Source organism: Engystomops pustulosus, chromosome 2 (assembly GCF_040894005.1).
Source record: "Engystomops pustulosus chromosome 2, aEngPut4.maternal, whole genome shotgun sequence".
In the NCBI taxonomy this organism is placed as follows: Eukaryota; Metazoa; Chordata; class Amphibia; order Anura; family Leptodactylidae; genus Engystomops; species Engystomops pustulosus.
In genome coordinates this window covers 86,528,398-86,549,825 of record NC_092412.1, presented here as the reverse complement: position 1 = coordinate 86,549,825, position 21,428 = coordinate 86,528,398, and the positions used below count along the sequence as shown (strand labels likewise).

General features: G+C 41.8%; 1 protein-coding gene across 2 annotated transcripts in view; it reads right to left on the bottom strand.

Moving 5' to 3' along the window:
• GPC6 (glypican 6) overlaps window positions 1-21,428 on the bottom strand; it is a 458,424-nt gene that overhangs the window by 269,450 nt on the left and 167,546 nt on the right. For both annotated transcript variants that reach the window (XM_072135425.1, XM_072135424.1), the window contains exon 3: window positions 1,123-1,514. In XM_072135425.1, the coding sequence (XP_071991526.1) occupies window positions 1,123-1,514 (392 nt within the window). The remainder of the gene's footprint in view (window positions 1-1,122; window positions 1,515-21,428) is intronic.

The following is a 21,428-nucleotide window of genomic DNA, read 5'->3' as shown; positions in this document are numbered from 1 at the left end:
TCTCCATGCTGTGTCGCACCACCAGGCGGGCATCTCATATGAAGAGACACTATAAAGTCCTGATTTATAGTAGCTCAACTCGCCTCATGGATGATGCGCCCTTGAGATCAGTGTATAATTTTTGTAATTTGTAATATTTGTAACTTGTAACAATAGGATGCTGTTTAACCACTGCAGTAATTCAGCATTACAAAACTGATGAGAAATATGCACCACTGTATATCTAAAATACAGCAATTCGAGCAAAAATGCACTTTTGATGGGATAGAGAACTCATAACTCCCAGTGTGATAGAATAAAGTATTATGAGTACCTCCTCTTCAGTTTTGTGAACATGGAGCATTTGTACTTATATATACTTAGATTTGGAAAGAGGCTAATGTGTAAGAACTCCTTTACAAGCCAGTGGAAAGAGGCACACATGAAAAGCCGCTTCTTCATTCATGTTGAGAATCCTGATTTCTTTTACATTCCTGTGTTTATATTCCTGTGAAAGTTAATTTGCTGCTATTTTTCTACTATTTTTATATTATTTGCATGTCCACAATAGTATTTTATCTTTTCAATTAAAAGATCATTGACCATTTTTTATTGATGACAAAGGGATTTTATAGGTAAAGACAATACCAATACATGCCAAGGTTTAAGGTTGATAAGCACTCACTATACTTCTGTCAATCACCCATTTCTTGTAATGTTCCATAGGGTGCCCAGAAAAAATTATCATCTGGTTTGGCACAATCACTCTACTAGATTATTTATTCATATCCACTACAGTTGCCTTTAAATAAAAATCTTGCTCTTCATACTGAAAGCATTAGGGATAGTAATGACCAAAATAGCTTTGACTCTTCTGTAAGTAGGATGCCGACTATCTGAACAAGAAGGTTTTTCTTGTAACCTTCTAACTTTTTATATTACTTTTATTTTCAATAATATCTGAATTTGACCATGTATCCTCATAAAAACATAGGCTATAGGCTTCTATGATATAAGGTATGAAAGCAATGTTTCAAGTTAAGATACATTTGTGGATCCCTATTATTTCATCTATGTGGTGTTTTCCTTATTTCCTCCCTAATTAAGTAATGTTAATATTATACAAAACACATTTCTTTTTACCTTGGAAACTTTGTTGGCCACCTCTCTTCCTAAAGTAAGACCTTGGACAAATGTTCGAGCAGCCACAAAAGCTTTAGTAACTTGAGCTTTCAGTTTCCTAGGAACTTCTCCGAATGGTTTTAGTTGATCAATGTATTTGTTGACACATTCAAGATAGTCTTCTGAAAAATGATATTGAGGATTTATCAACTGAAACATACGTTCAAGCAGTCGAGCCCAGAAATCATTTAGCATTTCCTCTAGGTTGACATTTCCTCCAGTGTAGTAGAGTTTCAGCTCCGTAAATAAATCCTGGAATATTTCAGAGTTCTGTGTGTACAGCAACCCGTAAGTCCGCACAAATATTTCATGTAGAGATTTTTCGGCATTCTCCAGCAGGGATTTAAAAAATTCTAGAGAGGCAAAAAACATACAAAATCACAATCTTTAAAATACATAAGATGACGCATAGACAACATTCACATCAAATTTACTTTTTACATTTAAATCTAATATAAAAAAATAGGAATCCAATGTTATTGTTGAAAATATGGTAACATCATAATGTAACGCTGGCTACAATCTCTGACAAGCATCTACATGTTTGTAAAAACACAAAATACCAAAAAAACTTGACAATAATAAGCTGGATATTGAGCGATTTCAAATTTTTCGTTTTTGAAGTGTGCAATAACTTTTAAGCTAAAAAAAATAAAAGTTTCTTTTTACATACCGTATGTATGCACGTATATAAGCCAAGTTTTCAGCACAAAAATGTGCTGAAAAATCCTAACTCGGCTTAAACTCCAGTCTATGAAAAAAACTCTGTACTCACCTTATACACCTGCAGGTCCTCTTCTTTCTTAAGCGCCAGCTCCGTCTTCAGCTCCCCGCATGGTCCCATCACCCACGCGATGACATCAGCCGCTTACCAACATCATAGTATGAGTGCCACCATCCGGGAGCCGAAAACGGAGATGAAGACGGAAGAGGACCTGCATGGGGCATCGGACAGGTGAGTACAGAGTTTTTGGGGTTTTTTTCAGGCTGGTCAGGTGGCTGTTGGCTATATACTAAGGGGGCGGACACCGGCTATATACTGGGCGGCAGTCATTGGCTATATGTGAGGGGGCAGGCACTGCCTATATACAGGGAGGCAGGCACTGTCTATATACTGGGGGTCAGGGACTAGTTATATACGGGAAGGCACTGGCTATATACATGGGGGCTGATGGCTATATACTGGGGGCAGGGTGCTGCTGGCTATATACAAGGGGGCAGGCACAGGCTATATACTGGGGGGCATGTGCTTGTAGGCTATATACAGGGGAGCTGTGACCAATGCATTTGAATGAAATTAAATTACCAGACCCCTTGCCTCTCCAGCCAATTTTGGACTTAAAGACCAGCCCTCATTTCAATTCATATATGTGTCACTACTAGAGATGAGCGAACATACTCGTCCGAGCTTGATGCTCGATCGAGCATTAGCGTACTCGTAACTGCTCGTTGCTCGGACGAGTATTTCGCCCGCTCGAGAAAATGGCAGCTCCCGCCGTTTTGCTTTTTGGCGGCCAGAAACAGAGCCAATCACAAGCCAGGAGACTCTGCACTCCACCCAGCATGACGTGGTACCCTTACACGTCGATAGCAGTGGTTGGCTGGCCAGATCAGGTGACCCTGGGATAGACTAGCCGCTGCCCGCGCTGCTCGGATCATTCTCTGTCTGGATGCCGCTAGGGAGAGAGCTGCTGCTGGTCAGGGAAAGCGTTAGGGTGTTCTATTAGCTTACTGTTAGGCAGGAGTGATTCTAAAAGAACCCAACAGCCCTTCTTAGGGCTACAATAACGTTATAATTTATTTTTTTTTTTATTTGCAGCTAGTACCATATTGTGAGGAATTTGCAGGGGGACTTGCTACCGTTGTGTTTAGCTCTTAGTGACACACATATCCACCTCAAACACCAAAGTGGGAAAATTTATTAGGGGTTTGAGTAGAATTAGGCACAGTCTGCCAGTTTCTTTTTATTTTACGTTTATTGTTTTAATAACTCAGTGTCATCTCATCTGGCATAGTAGTGTGCTGTAATACTTGGCTAGAAAATAGCCATAGGAGAATACAAACGGCTTAATTACGCCTACAGTAGCGTTATATATATTTGATTTCTGGTTGATCTGCTGGTGGCTGTAGTTGTTGCAGTGCATCTACTTGTAAATTGTGAGCAATTTGGAGTCAGACTTGCGACCACTGTGTTTTAGTGACGCACATATCCATCGCAAAGACCGAAGTGGAAAAATTTATTAGGGCCCGGGGTTGTATTTCAATTAGGCACAGTCTGCCATTTCCTTTTTTATTTTACGTTTATTTTTTTCATAACTCAGCGTCATCTCATCTGGCATAGTAGTGTGCTGTAATACTTGGCTAGAAAATAGCCATAGGAGAATACAAACGGCTTAATTACGCCTACAGTAGCGTTATATATATTTGATTTCTGGTTGATCTGCTGGTGACTGTAGTTGTTGCAGTGCATCTACTAGTAAATTGTGAGCAATTTGGAGTCAGACTTGCGACCACTGTGTTTTAGTGACGAACATATCCATCGCAAAGACCGAAGTGGGAAAATTTATTAGGGCCCGGGGTTGTATTTCAATTAGGCACAGTCTGCCATTTCCTTTTTTATTTTACGTTTATTTTTTTCATAACTCAGCGTCATCTCATCTGGCATAGTAGTGTGCTGTAATACTTGGCTAGAAAATAGCCATAGGAGAATACAAACGGCTTAATTACGCCTACAGTAGCGTTATATATATTTGATTTCTGGTTGATCTGCTGGTGACTGTAGTTGTTGCAGTGCATCTACTAGTAAATTGTGAGCAATTTGGAGTCAGACTTGCGACCACTGTGTTTTAGTGACGAACATATCCATCGCAAAGACCGAAGTGGGAAAATTTATTAGGGCCCGGGGTTGTATTTCAATTAGGCACAGTCTGCCATTTCCTTTTTTATTTTACGTTTATTTTTTTCATAACTCAGCGTCATCTCATCTGGCATAGTAGTGTGCTGTAATACTTGGCTAGAAAATAGCCATAGGAGAATACAAACGGCTTAATTACGCCTACAGTAGCGTTATATATATTTGATTTCTGGTTGATCTGCTGGTGGCTGTAGTTGTTGCAGTGCATCTACTAGCAAATTGTGAGCAATTTGGAGTCAGACTTGCGACCACTGTGTTTTAGTGACGCACATATCCATCGCAAAGACCGAAGTGGGAAAATTTATTAGGGCCCGGGGTTGTATTTCAATTAGGCACAGTCTGCCATTTCCTTTTTTATTTTACGTTTATTTTTTTCATAACTCAGCGTCATCTCATCTGGCATAGTAGTGTGCTGTAATACTTGGCTAGAAAATAGCCATAGGAGAATACAAACGGCTTAATTACGCCTACAGTAGCGTTATATATATTTGATTTCTGGTTGATCTGCTGGTGGCTGTAGTTGTTGCAGTGCATCTACTAGTAAATTGTGAGCAATTTGGAGTCAGACTTGCGACCACTGTGTTTTAGTGACGCACATATCCATCGCAAAGACCGAAGTGGGAAAATTTATTAGGGCCCGGGGTTGTATTTCAATTAGGCACAGTCTGCCATTTCCTTTTTTATTTTACGTTTATTTTTTTCATAACTCAGCGTCATCTCATCTGGCATAGTAGTGTGCTGTAATACTTGGCTAGAAAATAGCCATAGGAGAATACAAACGGCTTAATTACGCCTACAGTAGCGTTATATATATTTGATTTCTGGTTGATCTGCTGGTGGCTGTAGTTGTTGCAGTGCATCTACTAGTAAATTGTGAGCAATTTGGAGTCAGACTTGCGACCACTGTGTTTTAGTGACGCACATATCCATCGCAAAGACCGAAGTGGGAAAATTTATTAGGGCCCGGGGTTGTATTTCAATTAGGCACAGTCTGCCATTTCCTTTTTTATTTTACGTTTATTTTTTTCATAACTCAGCGTCATCTCATCTGGCATAGCAGTGTGCTTTCATACTTGGCTATAAAATAGCCATAGCAATAGGATAGCATCGTTTGGTTTTAAAAACTAAAAAACACAAAAAAAAAACAAAAAAACAAAAAAAAAGTTAAAAAAAAATTCAAGTTATAACTCTCATTTTCAAAATGTTTAACCCGAGGGCTAGGGGTAGAGGACGAGGGCGGGGACGTGGGCGTCCAACTACTGCAGGGGTCAGAGGCCGTGGTCCTGGGCGGGGTGAGACACCACCTGCTTATGAGGGAGCAGGGGAACGCCGCAGAGCTACACTCCCTAGGTTCATGTCTGAAGTTACTGGGACTCGTGGTAGAGCACTGTTGAGGCCAGAACAGTGCGAACAGGTGATGTCGTGGATTGCCGACAATGCTTCGAGCAATTTGTCCACCAGTCAGTCTTCCACGCAGTCCACCCATGTCACCGAAATCGGCACTCCTCCAGCTCCTGCACCTCAGCCTCCTCCCCCCCAGTCTGCCCCCTCCCAGCAAAATTTGCCATTTGAACCGGCATACTCTGAGGAACTGTTTTCTGGACCCTTCCCACAGTCACAAACCACTTGTCCGGTTGCTGATGAGCAATTTTCCGATGCCCAGGTTTTCCACCAGTCGCAGTCTGTGGGTGATGATGACCTTGTTGACGTACTGGAAGAAGTGTGTAAAGAGGTGTCCGACGATGAGGAGACACGGTTATCAGACAGTGGGGAATTTGTTGTCAGGGCAGGAAGTCCGAGGGGGGAGCAGACTGAGGGATCGGAGGATGATGAGGTGACAGACCCAAGCTGGGTTGAGAGGCCGGGTGAACACAGTGCTTCTGAGACGGAGGAGAGTCCTCGACCAGAACAGGTTGGAAGAGGAAGTGGTGGGGCCAGACGGAGAGGCAGGGCCAGAGCTGGTGCATCAGCGCCAAATGTGTCAACTAGTGAAGCTCCCGTGGCGAGGGCTCCTGCGGCGAGGGCTAGATTTTCAGAAGTCTGGAGGTTCTTTAAGGAAACACCGGATGACCGACGGACTGTGGTGTGCCACATTTGCCAAACCAGGATCAGCAGGGGTTCCACCACTACTAGCTTAACTACCACCAGTATGCGCAGGCATATGAATGCTAAACACCCCACTCAGTGGCAACAAGCGCGTTCACCTCCGGCCGTGCACACCACTGCTCCTTCCCCTGTGTCAGCTGATAGTCAGCCCCCTGCCCAGGACCCTGGCACAAAAACCCCCTCGTCGCCTCCACAGCATCCACCAGCGTTCAGCTCTCCATACCCCAGACGCTGGAGCGGAAACGGAAATATAGTGCAACCCACCCGCACGCCCAAGCCCTTAATGTGCACATCTCCAGATTGCTAAGCCTGGAGATGCTGCCCTATAGGCTAGTAGAGACCGAGGCCTTTCGCAGCGTCATGGCGGCGGCGGCCCCTCGGTATTCGGTCCCCAGCCGCCACTACTTTTCCCGATGTGCCGTCCCAGCCCTGCACCAGCACGTGTCAGACAACATCATCCGTGCCCTGACCAACGCCGTTTCTGACAAGGTCCACCTGACCACGGACACGTGGACGAGTGCTGCCGGGCAGGGCCACTATATATCTCTGACGGCACATTGGGTTAACTTGGTGGAGGCTGGGACCGAGTGTGACCCTGCGGCTGGTCATATACTGCCGACGCCGAGGATTGCGGGGCCTACCTCGGTCCAGGTGTTTGAGGCCTACTATGCCTCCTCCTCCTCCCACCCCTCCTCCACCTCCTCCTCCGAACGACCATCCGTGGGCATGGCGCCATCAGTCGGTAGCTCTAGGCACAGCAGCAGTGCCGTCGCTAAGCGACAGCAGGCGGTGCTCAAACTGCTGAGCCTAGGCGATAAAAGGCACACCGCCCAAGAACTATTACAGGGCATCACGGCGCAGACTGATCTGTGGCTGGCACCGCTGAACCTGAAGCCAGGCATGGTTGTGTGTGACAACGGCCGTAACCTGGTGGCGGCTCTGCAACTCGGCAGACTGACACATGTGCCATGCCTGGCCCATGTGTTAAATCTGATAGTTCAGCGTTTCCTCAAGACATACCCCAATCTGTCTGATTTGCTCACGAAGGTGCGCCGCATCTGTGCGCATTTCAGGAAGTCCAGCACAGATGCTGCCACTCTCAGGGCAGCGCAGCGCCGCCTCCAACTGCCCGCTCACCGACTGTTGTGCGACGTGCCCACGAGGTGGAATTCAACACTGACCATGTTATCCAGAGTTTACCAGCAGCGCCGAGCGATTGTAGACTGCCAGATGTCAACTTCCACCAGAACTGGTAGTCAGGTCAGTCAGCTTCCTCAAGTCTACAATGAGGAGTGGACGTGGATGTCTGATATCTGTCAGGTGCTGAGTAACTTTGAGGAGTCAACACAGATGGTCAGTGGCGATGCCGCCATCATCAGCCTCACCATCCCGCTGCTTGGCCTGTTGAAAAACTCTCTGGTCAGCATGAAGTCGGAAGCTTTGCGCTCCTCACAAGAGACGGGGGAAGAAGATTCCCTTGTTGATAGCCAAAGCACCCTTAGGTCTGTTTCTCAGCGCATATCGGAGGAGGTGGAGGTGGAGGAGGAGGAGGAAGAGGAGGAGAATGTTGGCGAGACACAAGAGGGGACCATTGTTGAGTCCTTCACTGTTGAGCGTGTATGGGCAGAAGAAGAGGAATTGGAGGAGTTGGAGGAGGAGGAAATGGACAGTCAGGCCAGTGAGGGGAGCGAATTCTTACGCGTTGGTACTCTGGCGCATATGGCAGATTTCATGCTAGGCTGCCTATCCCGTGACCCTCGCGTTCAAAGAATTTATTCCAGCACCGATTACTGGGTGTTCACTCTCCTGGACCCACGGTACAAGCAAAATCTTTCCACTCTCATCCCTGGAGAGGAAAGGAGTGTGAGAATGCATGAATACCAGCAGGCCCTGGTGCACAAGCTGAAACAGTATTTCCCTTCTGACAGCGCTAGCGGCAGAGTGCGTAGTTCTGCGGGACAAGTAGCGAGGGAGAGTAGGCGAGCAGGCAGCTTGTCCAGCACTGGCAAGGGTACGCTTTACAAGGCTTTTGCCAGCTTTATGTCACCCCAGCAAGACACTGTCACCTGTCCCCAGTCTCGGCAGAGTAGGGCTGATCTTTACAGAAAGATGGTGAGGGAGTACGTAGCTGACCATACCATCGTCCTAAATGATCACACAGCTCCCTACAACTACTGGGTTTCAAAGCTGGACATGTGGCACGAACTGGCGCTGTACGCCTTGGAGGTTCTTGCCTGCCCTGCCGCTAGCGTCTTGTCCGAGCGGGTTTTCAGTGCAGCTGGTGGCATCATCACCGATAAGCGTACACGCCTGTCGACTGACAGCGCTGACAGGCTGACGCTTATCAAGATGAATAAAGCATGGATTTCTCCTAATTTCCAATCTCCAGCAGGTGAAGGAAGCTCAACCTGAATAATTTATCCACTCCTCCTCCTCCTCCTCATTTTCCTCCTTCTCCTGCTCTTTGTACAGTAAAGCAGAGGAAACTGGCTATTTTTTGACAGGGCCCACTGGCTCTACCTATAGTACTTTATGCATTTAATTTTTCTGGAGGGCCACCGACCCGGTCCTCTGTTTTAAACAATTTTTGGGAGTGCCACATACAGGCACTCAATCTATTCAATTTTTCTGGAGGGCCACCTACCTGCTCCTCTGGTTTGAAAACTTTTTTGGACTGCCACATACAGGCACTCAATCTATTCCATTTATCTGGAGGGCCACCTACCTGCTCCTCTGGTTTGAAAACTTTTTTGGACTGCCACATACAGGCACTCAATCTATTCCATTTTTCTGGAGGGCCACCTACCTGCTCCTCTGGTTTGAAAACTTTTTTGGACTGCCACATACAGGCACTCAATCTATTCCATTTTTCTGGAGGGCCACCTACCTGCTCCTCTGGTTTGAAAACTTTTTTGGACTGCCACATACAGGCACTCAATCTATTCCATTTTTCTGGAGGGCCACCTACCTGCTCCTCTGGTTTGAAAACTTTTTTGGACTGCCACATACAGGCACTCAATCTATTCCATTTTTCTGGAGGGCCACCTACCTGCTCCTCTGGTTTGAAAACTTTTTTGGACTGCCACATACAGGCACTATCCAAATTAAATTGTCTCCATAGCAGCCTCCACACGTTGTCTCCATTGCTTCCTCCAAAATTCGTCCATATAGCTGCCTCCATACATCGTCCCTTTATCAAACGAGGTGTGTCAGGCAGAAATTTGGGTTGTTTTCATGGATTCCACATCAAAGTTGTTAACTTTGTCGCCACCCAGCTGTGTTATCCACAAAATATACTGGCAAACTTTTATCATTTACCAATATTATTTCAGCGCTTCTTGCGCTTCTGTTTACATTCCCCTCACCCGCCATATCCTAAACTTATAAGAACGCTACTACACTTGATCTTATACAAAAGGTTCTTAGAAGTGCTGTTTGGGGAGTAGCCTAGAGACACGGGCTTGGATTGGCGAAAGCTCGCCTGGCAGCGGAGCGCCAGCTCCATGCCAAGATCCAACTAACATAGTTTTAACTGCAGCACCTTTAATCTACTACTATTTCACTGCCTTCATACATGGTCCCCTTATCAAACGAGCTTTGTCAGGCAGAATTTTGGGTTGTTTTCATGGCTTCCACAACAATCTTGTTAACTTTGTCGCCACCCTGCTGTGTTATCCACAAAATATACTGGCAAACTTTTATCATTTACCAATATTATTTCAGCGCTTCTTGCGCATCTGTTTACATTCCCCTCACCCGCCATATCCCAAACTTATAAGAACGCTACTACACTTAACTTGGTGCACGCTGGGACCTAGTCTGACCCTGGGGCTGGTGATATACTGCCGACGCAGAGGATTGCGGGGCCTACCTCGGTCCAGGTCTCAAAGGCCTACTATACCTCCTCCTCCTCCCACCCCTCCTCCACCTCCTCCTCCTCCGAATTACCATCCGTGGCCATGGCGCCATCAGTCGGTAGCTCTAGGCACAGCAGCAGTGCCGTCGCTAAGCGACAGCAGGCGGTGCTCAGACTGCTGAGCCTAGCCGATAAAAGGCACACCGCCCAAGAGCTATTACAGGGCATTCCACATCAAACTTGTTAACTTTCTCGCCACCCTGCTGTGTAATCCAGAAAAGATACTGGCAAACTTTTATCATTTACCAATATTATTTCAGCGCTTCTTGCGCATCTGTTTCCATTCCCCTCACCCGCCATATCCTAAACTTATAAGAACGCTATTACACTTGATCTTATACAAAAGGTTCTTAGAAGTGCTGTTTGGGGAGTAGCCTAGAGACAGGGGCTTGGATTGGCGAAAGCTCGCCTGGCAGCGGAGCGCCAGCTCCATGCCAAGATCCAACTAACATAGTTTTAACTGCAGCACCTTTAATCTACTACTAGTTCACTGCCTCCATACATGGTCCCCTTATCAAACGAGCTGTGTCAGGCAGAATTTTGGGTTGTTTTCATGGCTTCCATGTTAACTTTGTCGCCACCCTGCTGTGTAATCCACAAAATATACTGGCAAACTTTTATCATGTACCGATATTATTTGAGCGCTTCTTGCTCACCTCCTTTGGTTCCTCTCTGCCACCCATTGGTTTGAAGCCTGAGTCCATTTAGGGTATGTCGCCATGCCACTCTCTAGCCTGCCCCTGCTGCCGCTGCCTCTGCATGAAGTCCCCTATAGTGTCAGGGTCAATTATTGGATGTTTTAGATGCTATCTAGCTTCATTCTGTCACTCTGTCATGGCCATGCTGTTGCCCATAATTTTGGCATAATGGTGCGATTAAGCAGCCTCAGAGGCATCCATGCATGCTGCCCCTGCTGTTTCTGTCCATTTCCGTGGTGTTTCCATCCTTTTCTGAGGTTCCCAGGTGTTTGGCCAAGCTTCCCTGTGCAGAGCCTTGGTCCCCTTGAAAAATGCTCGAGTCTCCCATTGACTTCAATGGGGCTCGTTATTCGAGACGAGCACTCGAGCATCGGGAAAAGTTCGTCTCGAATAACGAGTACCCGAGCATTTTAGTGCTCGCTCATCTCTAGTCACTACAAGTGGTTATTACTTGGGAATCCTTTAACTTATCAAGTCCCTTGCACCAGTTTTCTGTCAGACTTTGCACATTCTTTTTCATGCAAACTGCTTTAACATGTATTTAACGCCTTAAAGACCAGGCTGTTTTTTATTTTTGCGTTTTCATTTTTCACTCCCAACATTCAAAAATCTATAACTTTTTTATTTTTCCATGTAAAGACCTGCGTTTGAGCTTGTTTTCAGTGTAACAAATTGCAATTCATAGTGACGGTATTTAATATTCCATGGCGTGTACTGGGAATCGGGGGAAAAATTCTGTATGCAGTGAAAATTATAAAAAACACATTTGCATCACTTTTCTTGTGGGCTTGGATTTTACAGCTGTCAATGAGCGCACTAAATGACATGTCTACCTCATTCTTTGGGTCAATACGATCATGGAGATACCAAATTTTCTATAGGTTTTATAATGTTTTCATACATTTACAAAAATTTAAACCTTGTGTATAAAAAAAAAATTCTTCATTTGCCGTCGTCTAATGCTAATAACTTTTTATTGAATTTCTTATATTTAGCAAAATGGCAAAAAAGTTACATTTTCGACTTTGGGCACTATTTTCCGTTACAGAATTAAACACAGGGAAAAAACGTTTTTATATTTTGATAGATGGGACATTTTGGGACACAGAGATGCATAACATGTTTATGATTTTTACTATTTATTTATATTTATATCAGTTCCAAGGAAATGGGGGTGATTAGAATTTTTATTTTTTTTAAATTTAATTTAATTTTTTTAAACTTTTTTTTATTTATTTGTTTTACTATTTTTCAGACCCCCTAGGGTACTTTAACCCTAGGTTGTCTGATTGATCTTACCACGTAAATCACCCCTCAAAAAGAGTAAAAAGACTTTTAAGATGTTTGTTCACAGAGGTTAAAACATAATGGAGGTGCGATTTAGAAATTGTAATTTTTTTGGAAAATACACTAGGTTTGGCCCAGAAATTAAACATTCACAAGAAATAAATTATAAAAAAAGGAGCAACATCCAGTGCGTATAAGCATATATGTGGGGGGGTTTGTTTATTTGTTTTTTTTTAATATATTTTATTAATTGTTTCTATGGGAATGCTTAATGTTAAGGGTTTAAACTTTATTAATATATGTTTTGTTTATTTTAAAAATGTTTTAACTGGTTAAGGACCGGGCCCTTTCCTGTTTTTTCATGTCCATTTTTCACTCCCCACCTTCAAAAATCTATAACTTTTTTAGTTTTACACGTAAAGAGCTGTGTGATGGCTTGTTTTATGCGTAACAAATTGCACTTCATAGTGATGGCATTAAATATTCCATGCAATGTACTCGGAAGCGGGAAAAAAATTCCAAATGCAGTGAAAATGGTGAAAAAACACATTTGCGCCATTTTCTTGTGGGCTTGGATATTACGTCTTTCACTGAGCGCCCCAAATGACATGTCTACTTTATTCTTTGGCTTGGTATGATTAAGGGGATACCAAATTTGTATAGGTTTTATAATGTTTTCATACATTTACAAAAATTAAAACCTCCTGTACAAAAATTATTTTTTTGATTTTGCCAACTTCTGGCGCTAATAACTTTTTTATACTTTGGTGTACTGAGCTGTGAGGGAAGTCATTTTTTGCAAAATTTGATAATATTTTCAATTATATCATTTTTAGGACTGTACGATCTTTAGATCACTTTTTATAGATTTTTTTATATGTTTCAAAATGGCAAAAAAGTGCCATTTTCGACTTTGGACGCTATTTTCTGTTACGGGGTTAAACGCATTGAAAAACCGTTATCATATTTTGATAGATCGGGCATTTTCAGACGCGTCGATACCTAATGTGTTTATGATTTTTACTGTTTATTTATATTTATGTCAGTTCTAGGGAAAGGGGGTGATTTGAAATTTTAGGTTTTTTTATTATAATTTTTTTTTAAAAACATTTTTTTTATTTTTATTTTTACTATTTTTCAGACTCCCTAGGGTACTTTAACCCTAGGTTGTCTGATCGATCCTATCATATACTGCCATACTACAGTATGGCAGTATATGGGGATTTTCCTCCTCATTCATTACAATGTGCTATCAGCACATTGTAATGAAGGGGTTAAAACGAAATAGCCTCGGGTCTTCGGAAGACCCGAGGCTACCATGGAGACGGATCGCCGCTCCCCGATGACGTCACGGGGAACGGCGATCCCAGGTAAGATGGCGGCCCCTGTGCGCCGCTATCTTTTTGAGGCTGCCCGTGAGCCCTCTCCATGCAGCGCGAACCGTCCGCCACCGTGAATACACGGCGGGCGCTCGCAAACTAGTTAAAAAAATTTTTTTTCACTTTTTTTTACTTTACAGACTTGGATGGGGGTCATTTATCTTTTCCCCTTTACGTCTTTTATTTTTTCCGACTTTTTTGGGCCCATTGGATATATTTGTGCCTAAACTTGCGACTTGCAAAACTAGCCAAGCAGACATTTTTCAGTGTTGCACCTGATTTATCTTTAAAATCCAGATGTGAATGTATGAAAAAGTCACATTTTTAACTCAAATCGAGGTTATAAAGTCACAAATAAACTCCTGTCCTGACAAGACGTAGGATAAACTTTTAAAGAAGTTGAAGAGTTTGGGACTTGTGCAACTTTTGTGCAACTTTTTAAGTCCAAAAGATGGGGAAAAAAACCAACAAAATACATGCACAAATGTCCCAAATAAAGATAAATGACCCCCCTTGGACTTCAACCAGTGATGCTCTGGTTGCTGGTTCAAGTCCAAGAGACTGCACACGCACATAGTTTACAGTCAGATCCGGAAGGGATCTGACTGGTGAAGGTATTGGGCAGCCATGGGGCACTCAGCAATCCTTGGGGCTGTCCTGAAAAGGATGGGATCCCCCAGTAAGTTTCCAGGGGGGCTGATCACCAGGGGGAATATGCTACCATCCCCTTACACACTGTGTAAGGGTTTAACACCCCTTATTTATGTACAAAGATATACATCTATATAACAATAAGGTACATAAAAAGTTAGTCCATAACATAAATTGGTCATTAGCAAAACATGGTTCTAACCAATGTAACAATATATATAAAAATACATATAATAACTGAGCAACAGAAGTTGTGAATGAACTTAATTTGTAAAATGAAATAAATTTACTGTCAGTTATTGAAATTAATTATTTAATTACTGAATTTAGTTGCAACTCTATTTTTACACAAAACATTAAGAAATATGAAAATAATACTTATTTTAGGTTATTGAAAGGAAGGCAATAAAAAGAAATCTCCTATAATGAAAGTGGATAGCATCACATTATTTTCTGATGGGTCTAGCACCTCTAGTAAGCTGATCACTAAGTGATGGTCTCTTTCACCTAAAGCCTAAAATATATTTCTCTGAAAGCAAATCAAAGGTGTAATATTCTCTATTTTTAAGACTAAAACCACTTTTCTTCATTTCTCAGGCAGCCTGAACCTCTTCACCTTTGCAAGACCTGCTATCAATCTAGAAGATACCTTATCCATTGAAAAATCAAGGTCTAGTATTTGTTTCCATTCATCATTTGAGACCAGTGCACAGGATATATTGCTACAAAAACTGGGATAGAATATAGAAATCATACGGAGTGGAAAAAACTTTTTAAAACTCCTAAAGTTTGCACTAGAGGGTTTAAACAAGAAAATAGAATCCAAACAAGAAAATGGATCTAAATCAGTTATTACTTTGTGAAATAATAGATGCTACCAAAAAAATTCCATAAAAAGTTACCAAGATGTCATAAAGTACCCCAAAAATAATAATAAAAAAGTGAATAGCATTTTTTATTAATTAACATTACTATAGATGTTGTACATATTTGGGATAGTAGCTCTTACTGTGTCTTTCGCTTCTGATGATTTTTGGAAAGGAATAATATTTAGTAATTTATCCAATTTACTGCTGTTGCTGCATTTATCTTCCAGACCTGTTTTATATAATTTATGTGACACTACAACATTATTTGAAAGGGAATTGATTTCTCTTTAAGGTCACTGGAATTAGAAATTGATCCAACACTGTCTTCTAGAGATATTGAAAAATACATTTATCTCCTATTTCAATCTATGGCATGTGAAATGTATTCTGACTTCTTAACAATTCAGTTTTCCTTTCAATATTTATGGTAAATGAATATAAAACATATACCACATTACTGGTAATGGTATGCTAATAATTATACAAGACATGTTATAGTCATGGTTGTGTTTAGGAGTAACTGTCATATTGAAATTAATTTATTACAATCATTTCATCAAACAATGGGGCGTATTTATAAGGGCTTGTTGGCCTGAATACCGGAGAAAAAAAACCTTAAATTTTGGTGTACGGAGCTGTTGGTAGTATTATTTTTGTGGTGGTATCATTTTCAATGTTACCATTTTAAGGGCTATACAGCTGTTTGAACACTTTTTATTGATTTTTTAAAAATATTTTTCTAAGTGGTAAAAAAGGGGCAATTCTATTTTCTATTTTGGGCACTATTTTACATTTCAGGGTTAAACGCCGGGAAAAAGCGTTAATAAATTTTGATATATTGGACAATTTAGAATGCTGTGATACCTAACATGTTTATGATTTTTACTTTTTATTTATATTTATATCAGTTCTAGGGAAAGGGGGGTGATTTAAATTTTTAGGGTTTTTTAATTCATTTTTTTAAACTTTTTTTAACTTTTTTTTTTTTACTGTTTTTAGACCTCAGGTGAAAAATAATCCAAATAATTAAACAAATTAACAAGACAAGTCTTATTGAGGTTTGTGTAACTGCTGATAAAGCTGTTAACCCTTTATCTACACTGCAGTTTACTACATAAATGCTCTTTAATGCCTATGCTATACTTTAAAAAAAAATCATTATATCTGAATGGGGTCTTATTCTTCTTAAGATAAAATGTAGCTTTTAATAGTAAAATCTTGGGTCTCATATGTCCTACTTATGACCTTTTATAACCTCCTTAGGGCAATTGGGTGTTAATGGAGAGTTACCCACATTTCAGCCCTGGGTGAATATGGGTATTCTGGTCGATAGGGATCTGTTTAGATATCGGCAATTTTATCGCGCATTTAGTCAAGAAAAAAATCTTGTAGGTGTTAAGGTGGAGGTGAATGACAACCTCAAGGCAATATTGGATTTGGGGGTGCATCTAAAACTTTAGCAAAGATTTATACGTTTTTACGGAATAGTATTGATCAAAATACAAAAAATTATTATATTTTTATAAATAAGCCATTTATTATGCCTTGATACCTTACTTCTTTATAGTTTTTACTTAGAATTTTTAGGGTTTTTTTTAATTTTAAATTTGATTTTTTTAATCTTTATTTTACTGTTTTTTAGAGTCCCTAGGGTACTTTAACCCTAGGTTGTCTGATTGATCATACCATATACTGCCATACTAGAGTATGGTAGAATATGGGGATATTACCTCATCTTTCATTACAATGCGCAAGTTGCATATTGTAATGAAAGGGTTAAATTCGGACAGCATCGGGTCTTCGAATGACCAGAGGCTGTCATGGGATCAGATCACCGCTACCCAATGACATCACAGGGAGTGATGCTCTTCACCAAGTTGGAGGCCCCAATGCCCCACCATCTTTTTAGAGCCCATGGCAGCTTTGATGGAGGCGATGGCAGTATGGAGAGGGCTCAGCCCATGTCATTGCCAGGTGACGTGTGACTTACTAATACGTCACACTTTGTTAAGGGGTTAAAATAGTAATGTATTGTATTATCTAGAAATGTTGTTCCCTGTTTTCACTTTCTTTCCTGGATACTTAACAACTGACATTTTACAGCAGAGCTCATATAGCATTTATAAATGTAAAATATAATAGGCAAGAATCTAAGCATTTAACAGTTGGTGTGTTCAATAATAGTTGTATTTACAGTCAATAATATTTTTGAGAAGAATCAGGTGGGAGTCTATTTTGTGAAAAGATTTGGACTTCCTCCAGAAACTGCAGACTGAAAATTAGCCTGAAGCTATTCATATGTACTTGGCTGTGTACCAGTAAATCCTGCTTAAGAAATGTTATTATGCCAGGGATTAATAAAATGAATATATTTCTATTTCTTTTCATTTGCATCTTTAGTAATTTTCTTGCCTAGAGTTTTAAATGTATACAAGTCCCATTTAAGTATTCTGAAAGAGAAGTCAAAGTCACTTTTATTGTGATAAATAAAAACCATGAAAATGTAATGGAATTGGAAAATAGGTCTGATGGGTTGTGGTACAAATCCTCAATTCAAATTTCTATTTATATGCCTGAATGCAACTATCAAGAACAAGATTTTATTCCAGTTTATTTAATTTTCTAAGACGAGGATAAACAATATAATTAAATTATCATAAAAAAAACTTCAGGATGTAAAATATTTTTTTTTTACATCAGTACTTAGATGATAGAAAATGAGCCAAAACAATGCATATTGTATCTATAAAAAGATTCTCTGCAATGAACAATGAAAAAAGACAACTTTCCTATAATGCAAGGTTTCTTTGTGCTGAAGAAACTATTAAGGCTAGGTGTCCCTTCATAGGGGTCCCTTCGCCATGATAATTTACACATGATTCCATGGTAAATGGTACAGTCTTCTGTTTGACTTTCATGAAAAGAATGTGCACATGTATTTATAAAGTGTTTACGCCAGTATTGTGTCGTGCTGCCATGCCACAAAATTCTGCACCCAATGCGGCGTTCCGGTGACGATTCAGACCATGCGTCACATTTTTACTGCGACTCCACAGAATTTATGTTGCACTCTCCATGTTAAAGGCGCACCAAAAAAGCTGCACACTACTGTTGATAAATGTGGGCCAAGGTATCTAGATATCAGTCAGACCTCAAAGCATACATCAAAACTATGATTTCTTTTTAGTAACCTAATACGGAACAAACATTAGTGACTAGTATCAGTGAATACAAATAGCAGAAATATTTTCCTATTAAACATCTAAATTACCTACTGTAAATGCTGCCCAGAAGTCTTCAAATGAAAGATTTAAATTGCATGTAAGTCGTTATCAGTTAACACTTTGACAAGTTTGTGAACTTTTCTGGGGCTGATTAAAAAAACCTTCCTAAGGCTAAATCGTCGGTGCACAGGAGAGAAGGGGGTGAGCACCACTCGCCCTGCACTTCTCCATAGAGATATAGGGAGCACGGCTAGTACATGTCCTATGTGCCCATTGCTGGCCTATGAGGGACGTATATATGGTGGACGTATATTTATCCCCCAACGGTCGTGTGAATACAGGCTAAGATTAATAAAAGCGTTTAAAACATCTTTAAAATTTTAAAATGTTTAATTTGCATTAATATTTTCATTCCTGAGGCAGTATTCACATGCATTTGAATTGCATTTGTTAATGCAATTCAAGTTCATATAGGTGGTGCTTGTCCCAAACCAAGTTACATTTAGACCTTAACGTTTCGGAGTGAGCAACTATATTAATTATTGTTGTGCCGCCATGCCACAAAATTCTGCACCCAAAGGGGCGTTCCGGTGGAAGAATAATATACCATTCAGTCAATTCCGTCGCATCAGAAAAAATTGCTCTGAGACACATACCTTTCTTGAACAAAGCCAAATACTCTCTAAAAGCTTCTTGGACAAAGATTTCCCCAAGAAAATCATCAAATCCGCAATCGAAAGATCAAAGAAATTGACTAAAGAGCACTGCCTAGTACCCTCCAAAAAGAACACACTTGATCAACCAAATTCATCCGAAAAGATTGGCAGTACGCCAGTATTAATTTTATCACAACATGTGAATATTGGCACATCAGGGAGATCCCAAAAAGACCATGCATAATTTTCAGAAGAGCAAAAACCCTGAAAAACAACCTGGCACCCAGTAAGTTATGAAATAATCCCCTCAAAAATAAACCAATGAACTCTGTGTTTCCAGAAATTATTGGGAGTTACAAAAGCGGTAACTCAAGCTGCAAATGCTGTCTTAACATTACCCACAGGGCCAAATCTACCAAGTACTACCACTAATGAAGTTTTCCCCATCAGAAGCTTCATGAATAGAGATGAGCGAGCACTAAAATGCTCGGGTACTCGTTATTCGAGACGAACTTTTCCCGATGCTCGAGTGCTCGTTTCGAGTAACGAGCCCCATTGAAGTCAATGGGAGACTCGAGCATTTTTCAAGGGGACCAAGGCTCTGCACAGGGAAGCTTGGCCAAACACCTGGGAACCTCAGAAAAGGATGGAAACACCACGGAAATGGACAGGAAACAGCAGGGGCAGCATGCATGGATGCCTCTGAGGCTGCTTAATCGCACCATTATGCCAAAATTATGGGCAACAGCATGGCCATGACAGAGTGACAGAATGAAGCTAGATAGCATCTAAAACATCCAATAATTGACCCTGACACTATAGGGGACGGCATGCAGAGGCAGCGGCAGCAGCGGAAGGCTAGAGAGTGGCATGGCGACATACCCTAAATGGACTCAGGCTTCAAACCAATGGGTAGCAGAGAGGAACCAAAGAAGGTGAGCAAGAAGCGCTCAAATAATATTGGTACATGATAAAAGTTTGCCAGTATATTTTGTGGATTACACAGCAGGGTGGCGACAAAGTTAACATGGAAGCCATGAAAACAATCCAAAATTCTGCCTGACACAGCTCGTTTGATAAGGGGACGATGTATGGAGGCAGTGAACTAGTAGTAGATTAAAGGTACTGCAGTTAAAACTATGTTAGTTGGTTCTTGGCATGGAGCTGGCGCTCCGCTGCCAGGCGAGCTTTCGCCAATCCAAGCCCCTGTCTCTAGGCTACTCCCCAAACAGCACTTCTAAGAACCTTTCGGATAAGATCAAGTGTAGTAGCGTTCTTATAAGTTTGGGATATGGCGGGTGAGGGGAATGTAAACATCTGCGCAAGAAGCGCTGAAATAATATCCGTAAATGAAAAAAGTTTTCCAGTATATTTTGTGGCTTACACAGCAGGGTGGCGACAAAGTTAACAAGTTTGATGTGGAATGCCCTGCAATAGCTCTTGGGCGGTGTGCCTTTTATCACCTAGGCTCAGCAGTTTGAGCACCGCCTGCTGTCGCTTAGCAACGGCACTGCTGCTGTGCCTAGAGCTACCGACTGATGGCGCCATGCCCACGGATGGTAATTCGGAGGAGGAGGAGGTGGAGGAGGGGTGGGAGGATTTGGAGGTATAGTAGGCCTTTGAGACCTGGACCGAGGTAGGCCCCGCAATCCTCTGCGTCGGCAGTATATGACCAGCCCCAGGGTCAGACTCGGTCCCAGCCTGCACCAAGTTAAGTGTAGTAGCGTTCTTATAAGTTTGGGATATGGCGGGTGAGGGGAATGTAAACAGATGCGCAAGAAGCGCATGATGCGCATGGAGCTGGCGCTCCGCTGCTAGGCGAGCTTTCGCCAATCCAAGCCCCTGTCTCTAGGCTACTCCCCAAACAGCACTTTTAAGAACCTTTTGTATAAGATCAAGTGTAGTAGCGTTCTTATAAGTTTAGGATATGGCGGGTGAGGGGAATGTAAACAGATGCGCAAGAAGCGCATGATGCGCATGGAGCTGGCGCTCCGCTGCTAGGCGAGCTTTCGCCAATCCAAGCCCCTGTCTCTAGGCTACTCCCCAAACAGCACTTCTAAGAACCTTTTGTATAAGATCAAGTGTAGTAGCGTTCTTATAAGTTTAGGATATGGCGGGTGAGGGGAATGTAAACAGATGCGCAAGAAGCGCTGAAATAATATCCGTAAATGGTAAAAGTTTGCCAGTGTATTTTGTGGATAACACAGCAGGGTGGCGACAAAGTTAACAACTTTGATGTGGAATCCATGAAAACAACCCAAATTTCGGCCTGACAAACCTCGTTTGATAAAGGGACGATGTATGGAGGCAGCTATATGGACGACTTTTGGAGGTAGCAATGGAGACAACGTGTGGAGGCTGCTATGGAGACAATTCAATTTGGATAGTGCCTGTATGTGGCAGTCCAAAAAATTTTTCAAACCAGAGGAGCAGGTAGGTGGCCCTCCAGAAAAATGGAATAGATTGAGTGCCTGTATGTGGCAGTCCAAAAAATTTTTCAAACCAGAGGAGCAGGTAGGTGGCCCTCCAGAAAAATGGAATAGATTGAGTGCCTGTATGTGGCAGTC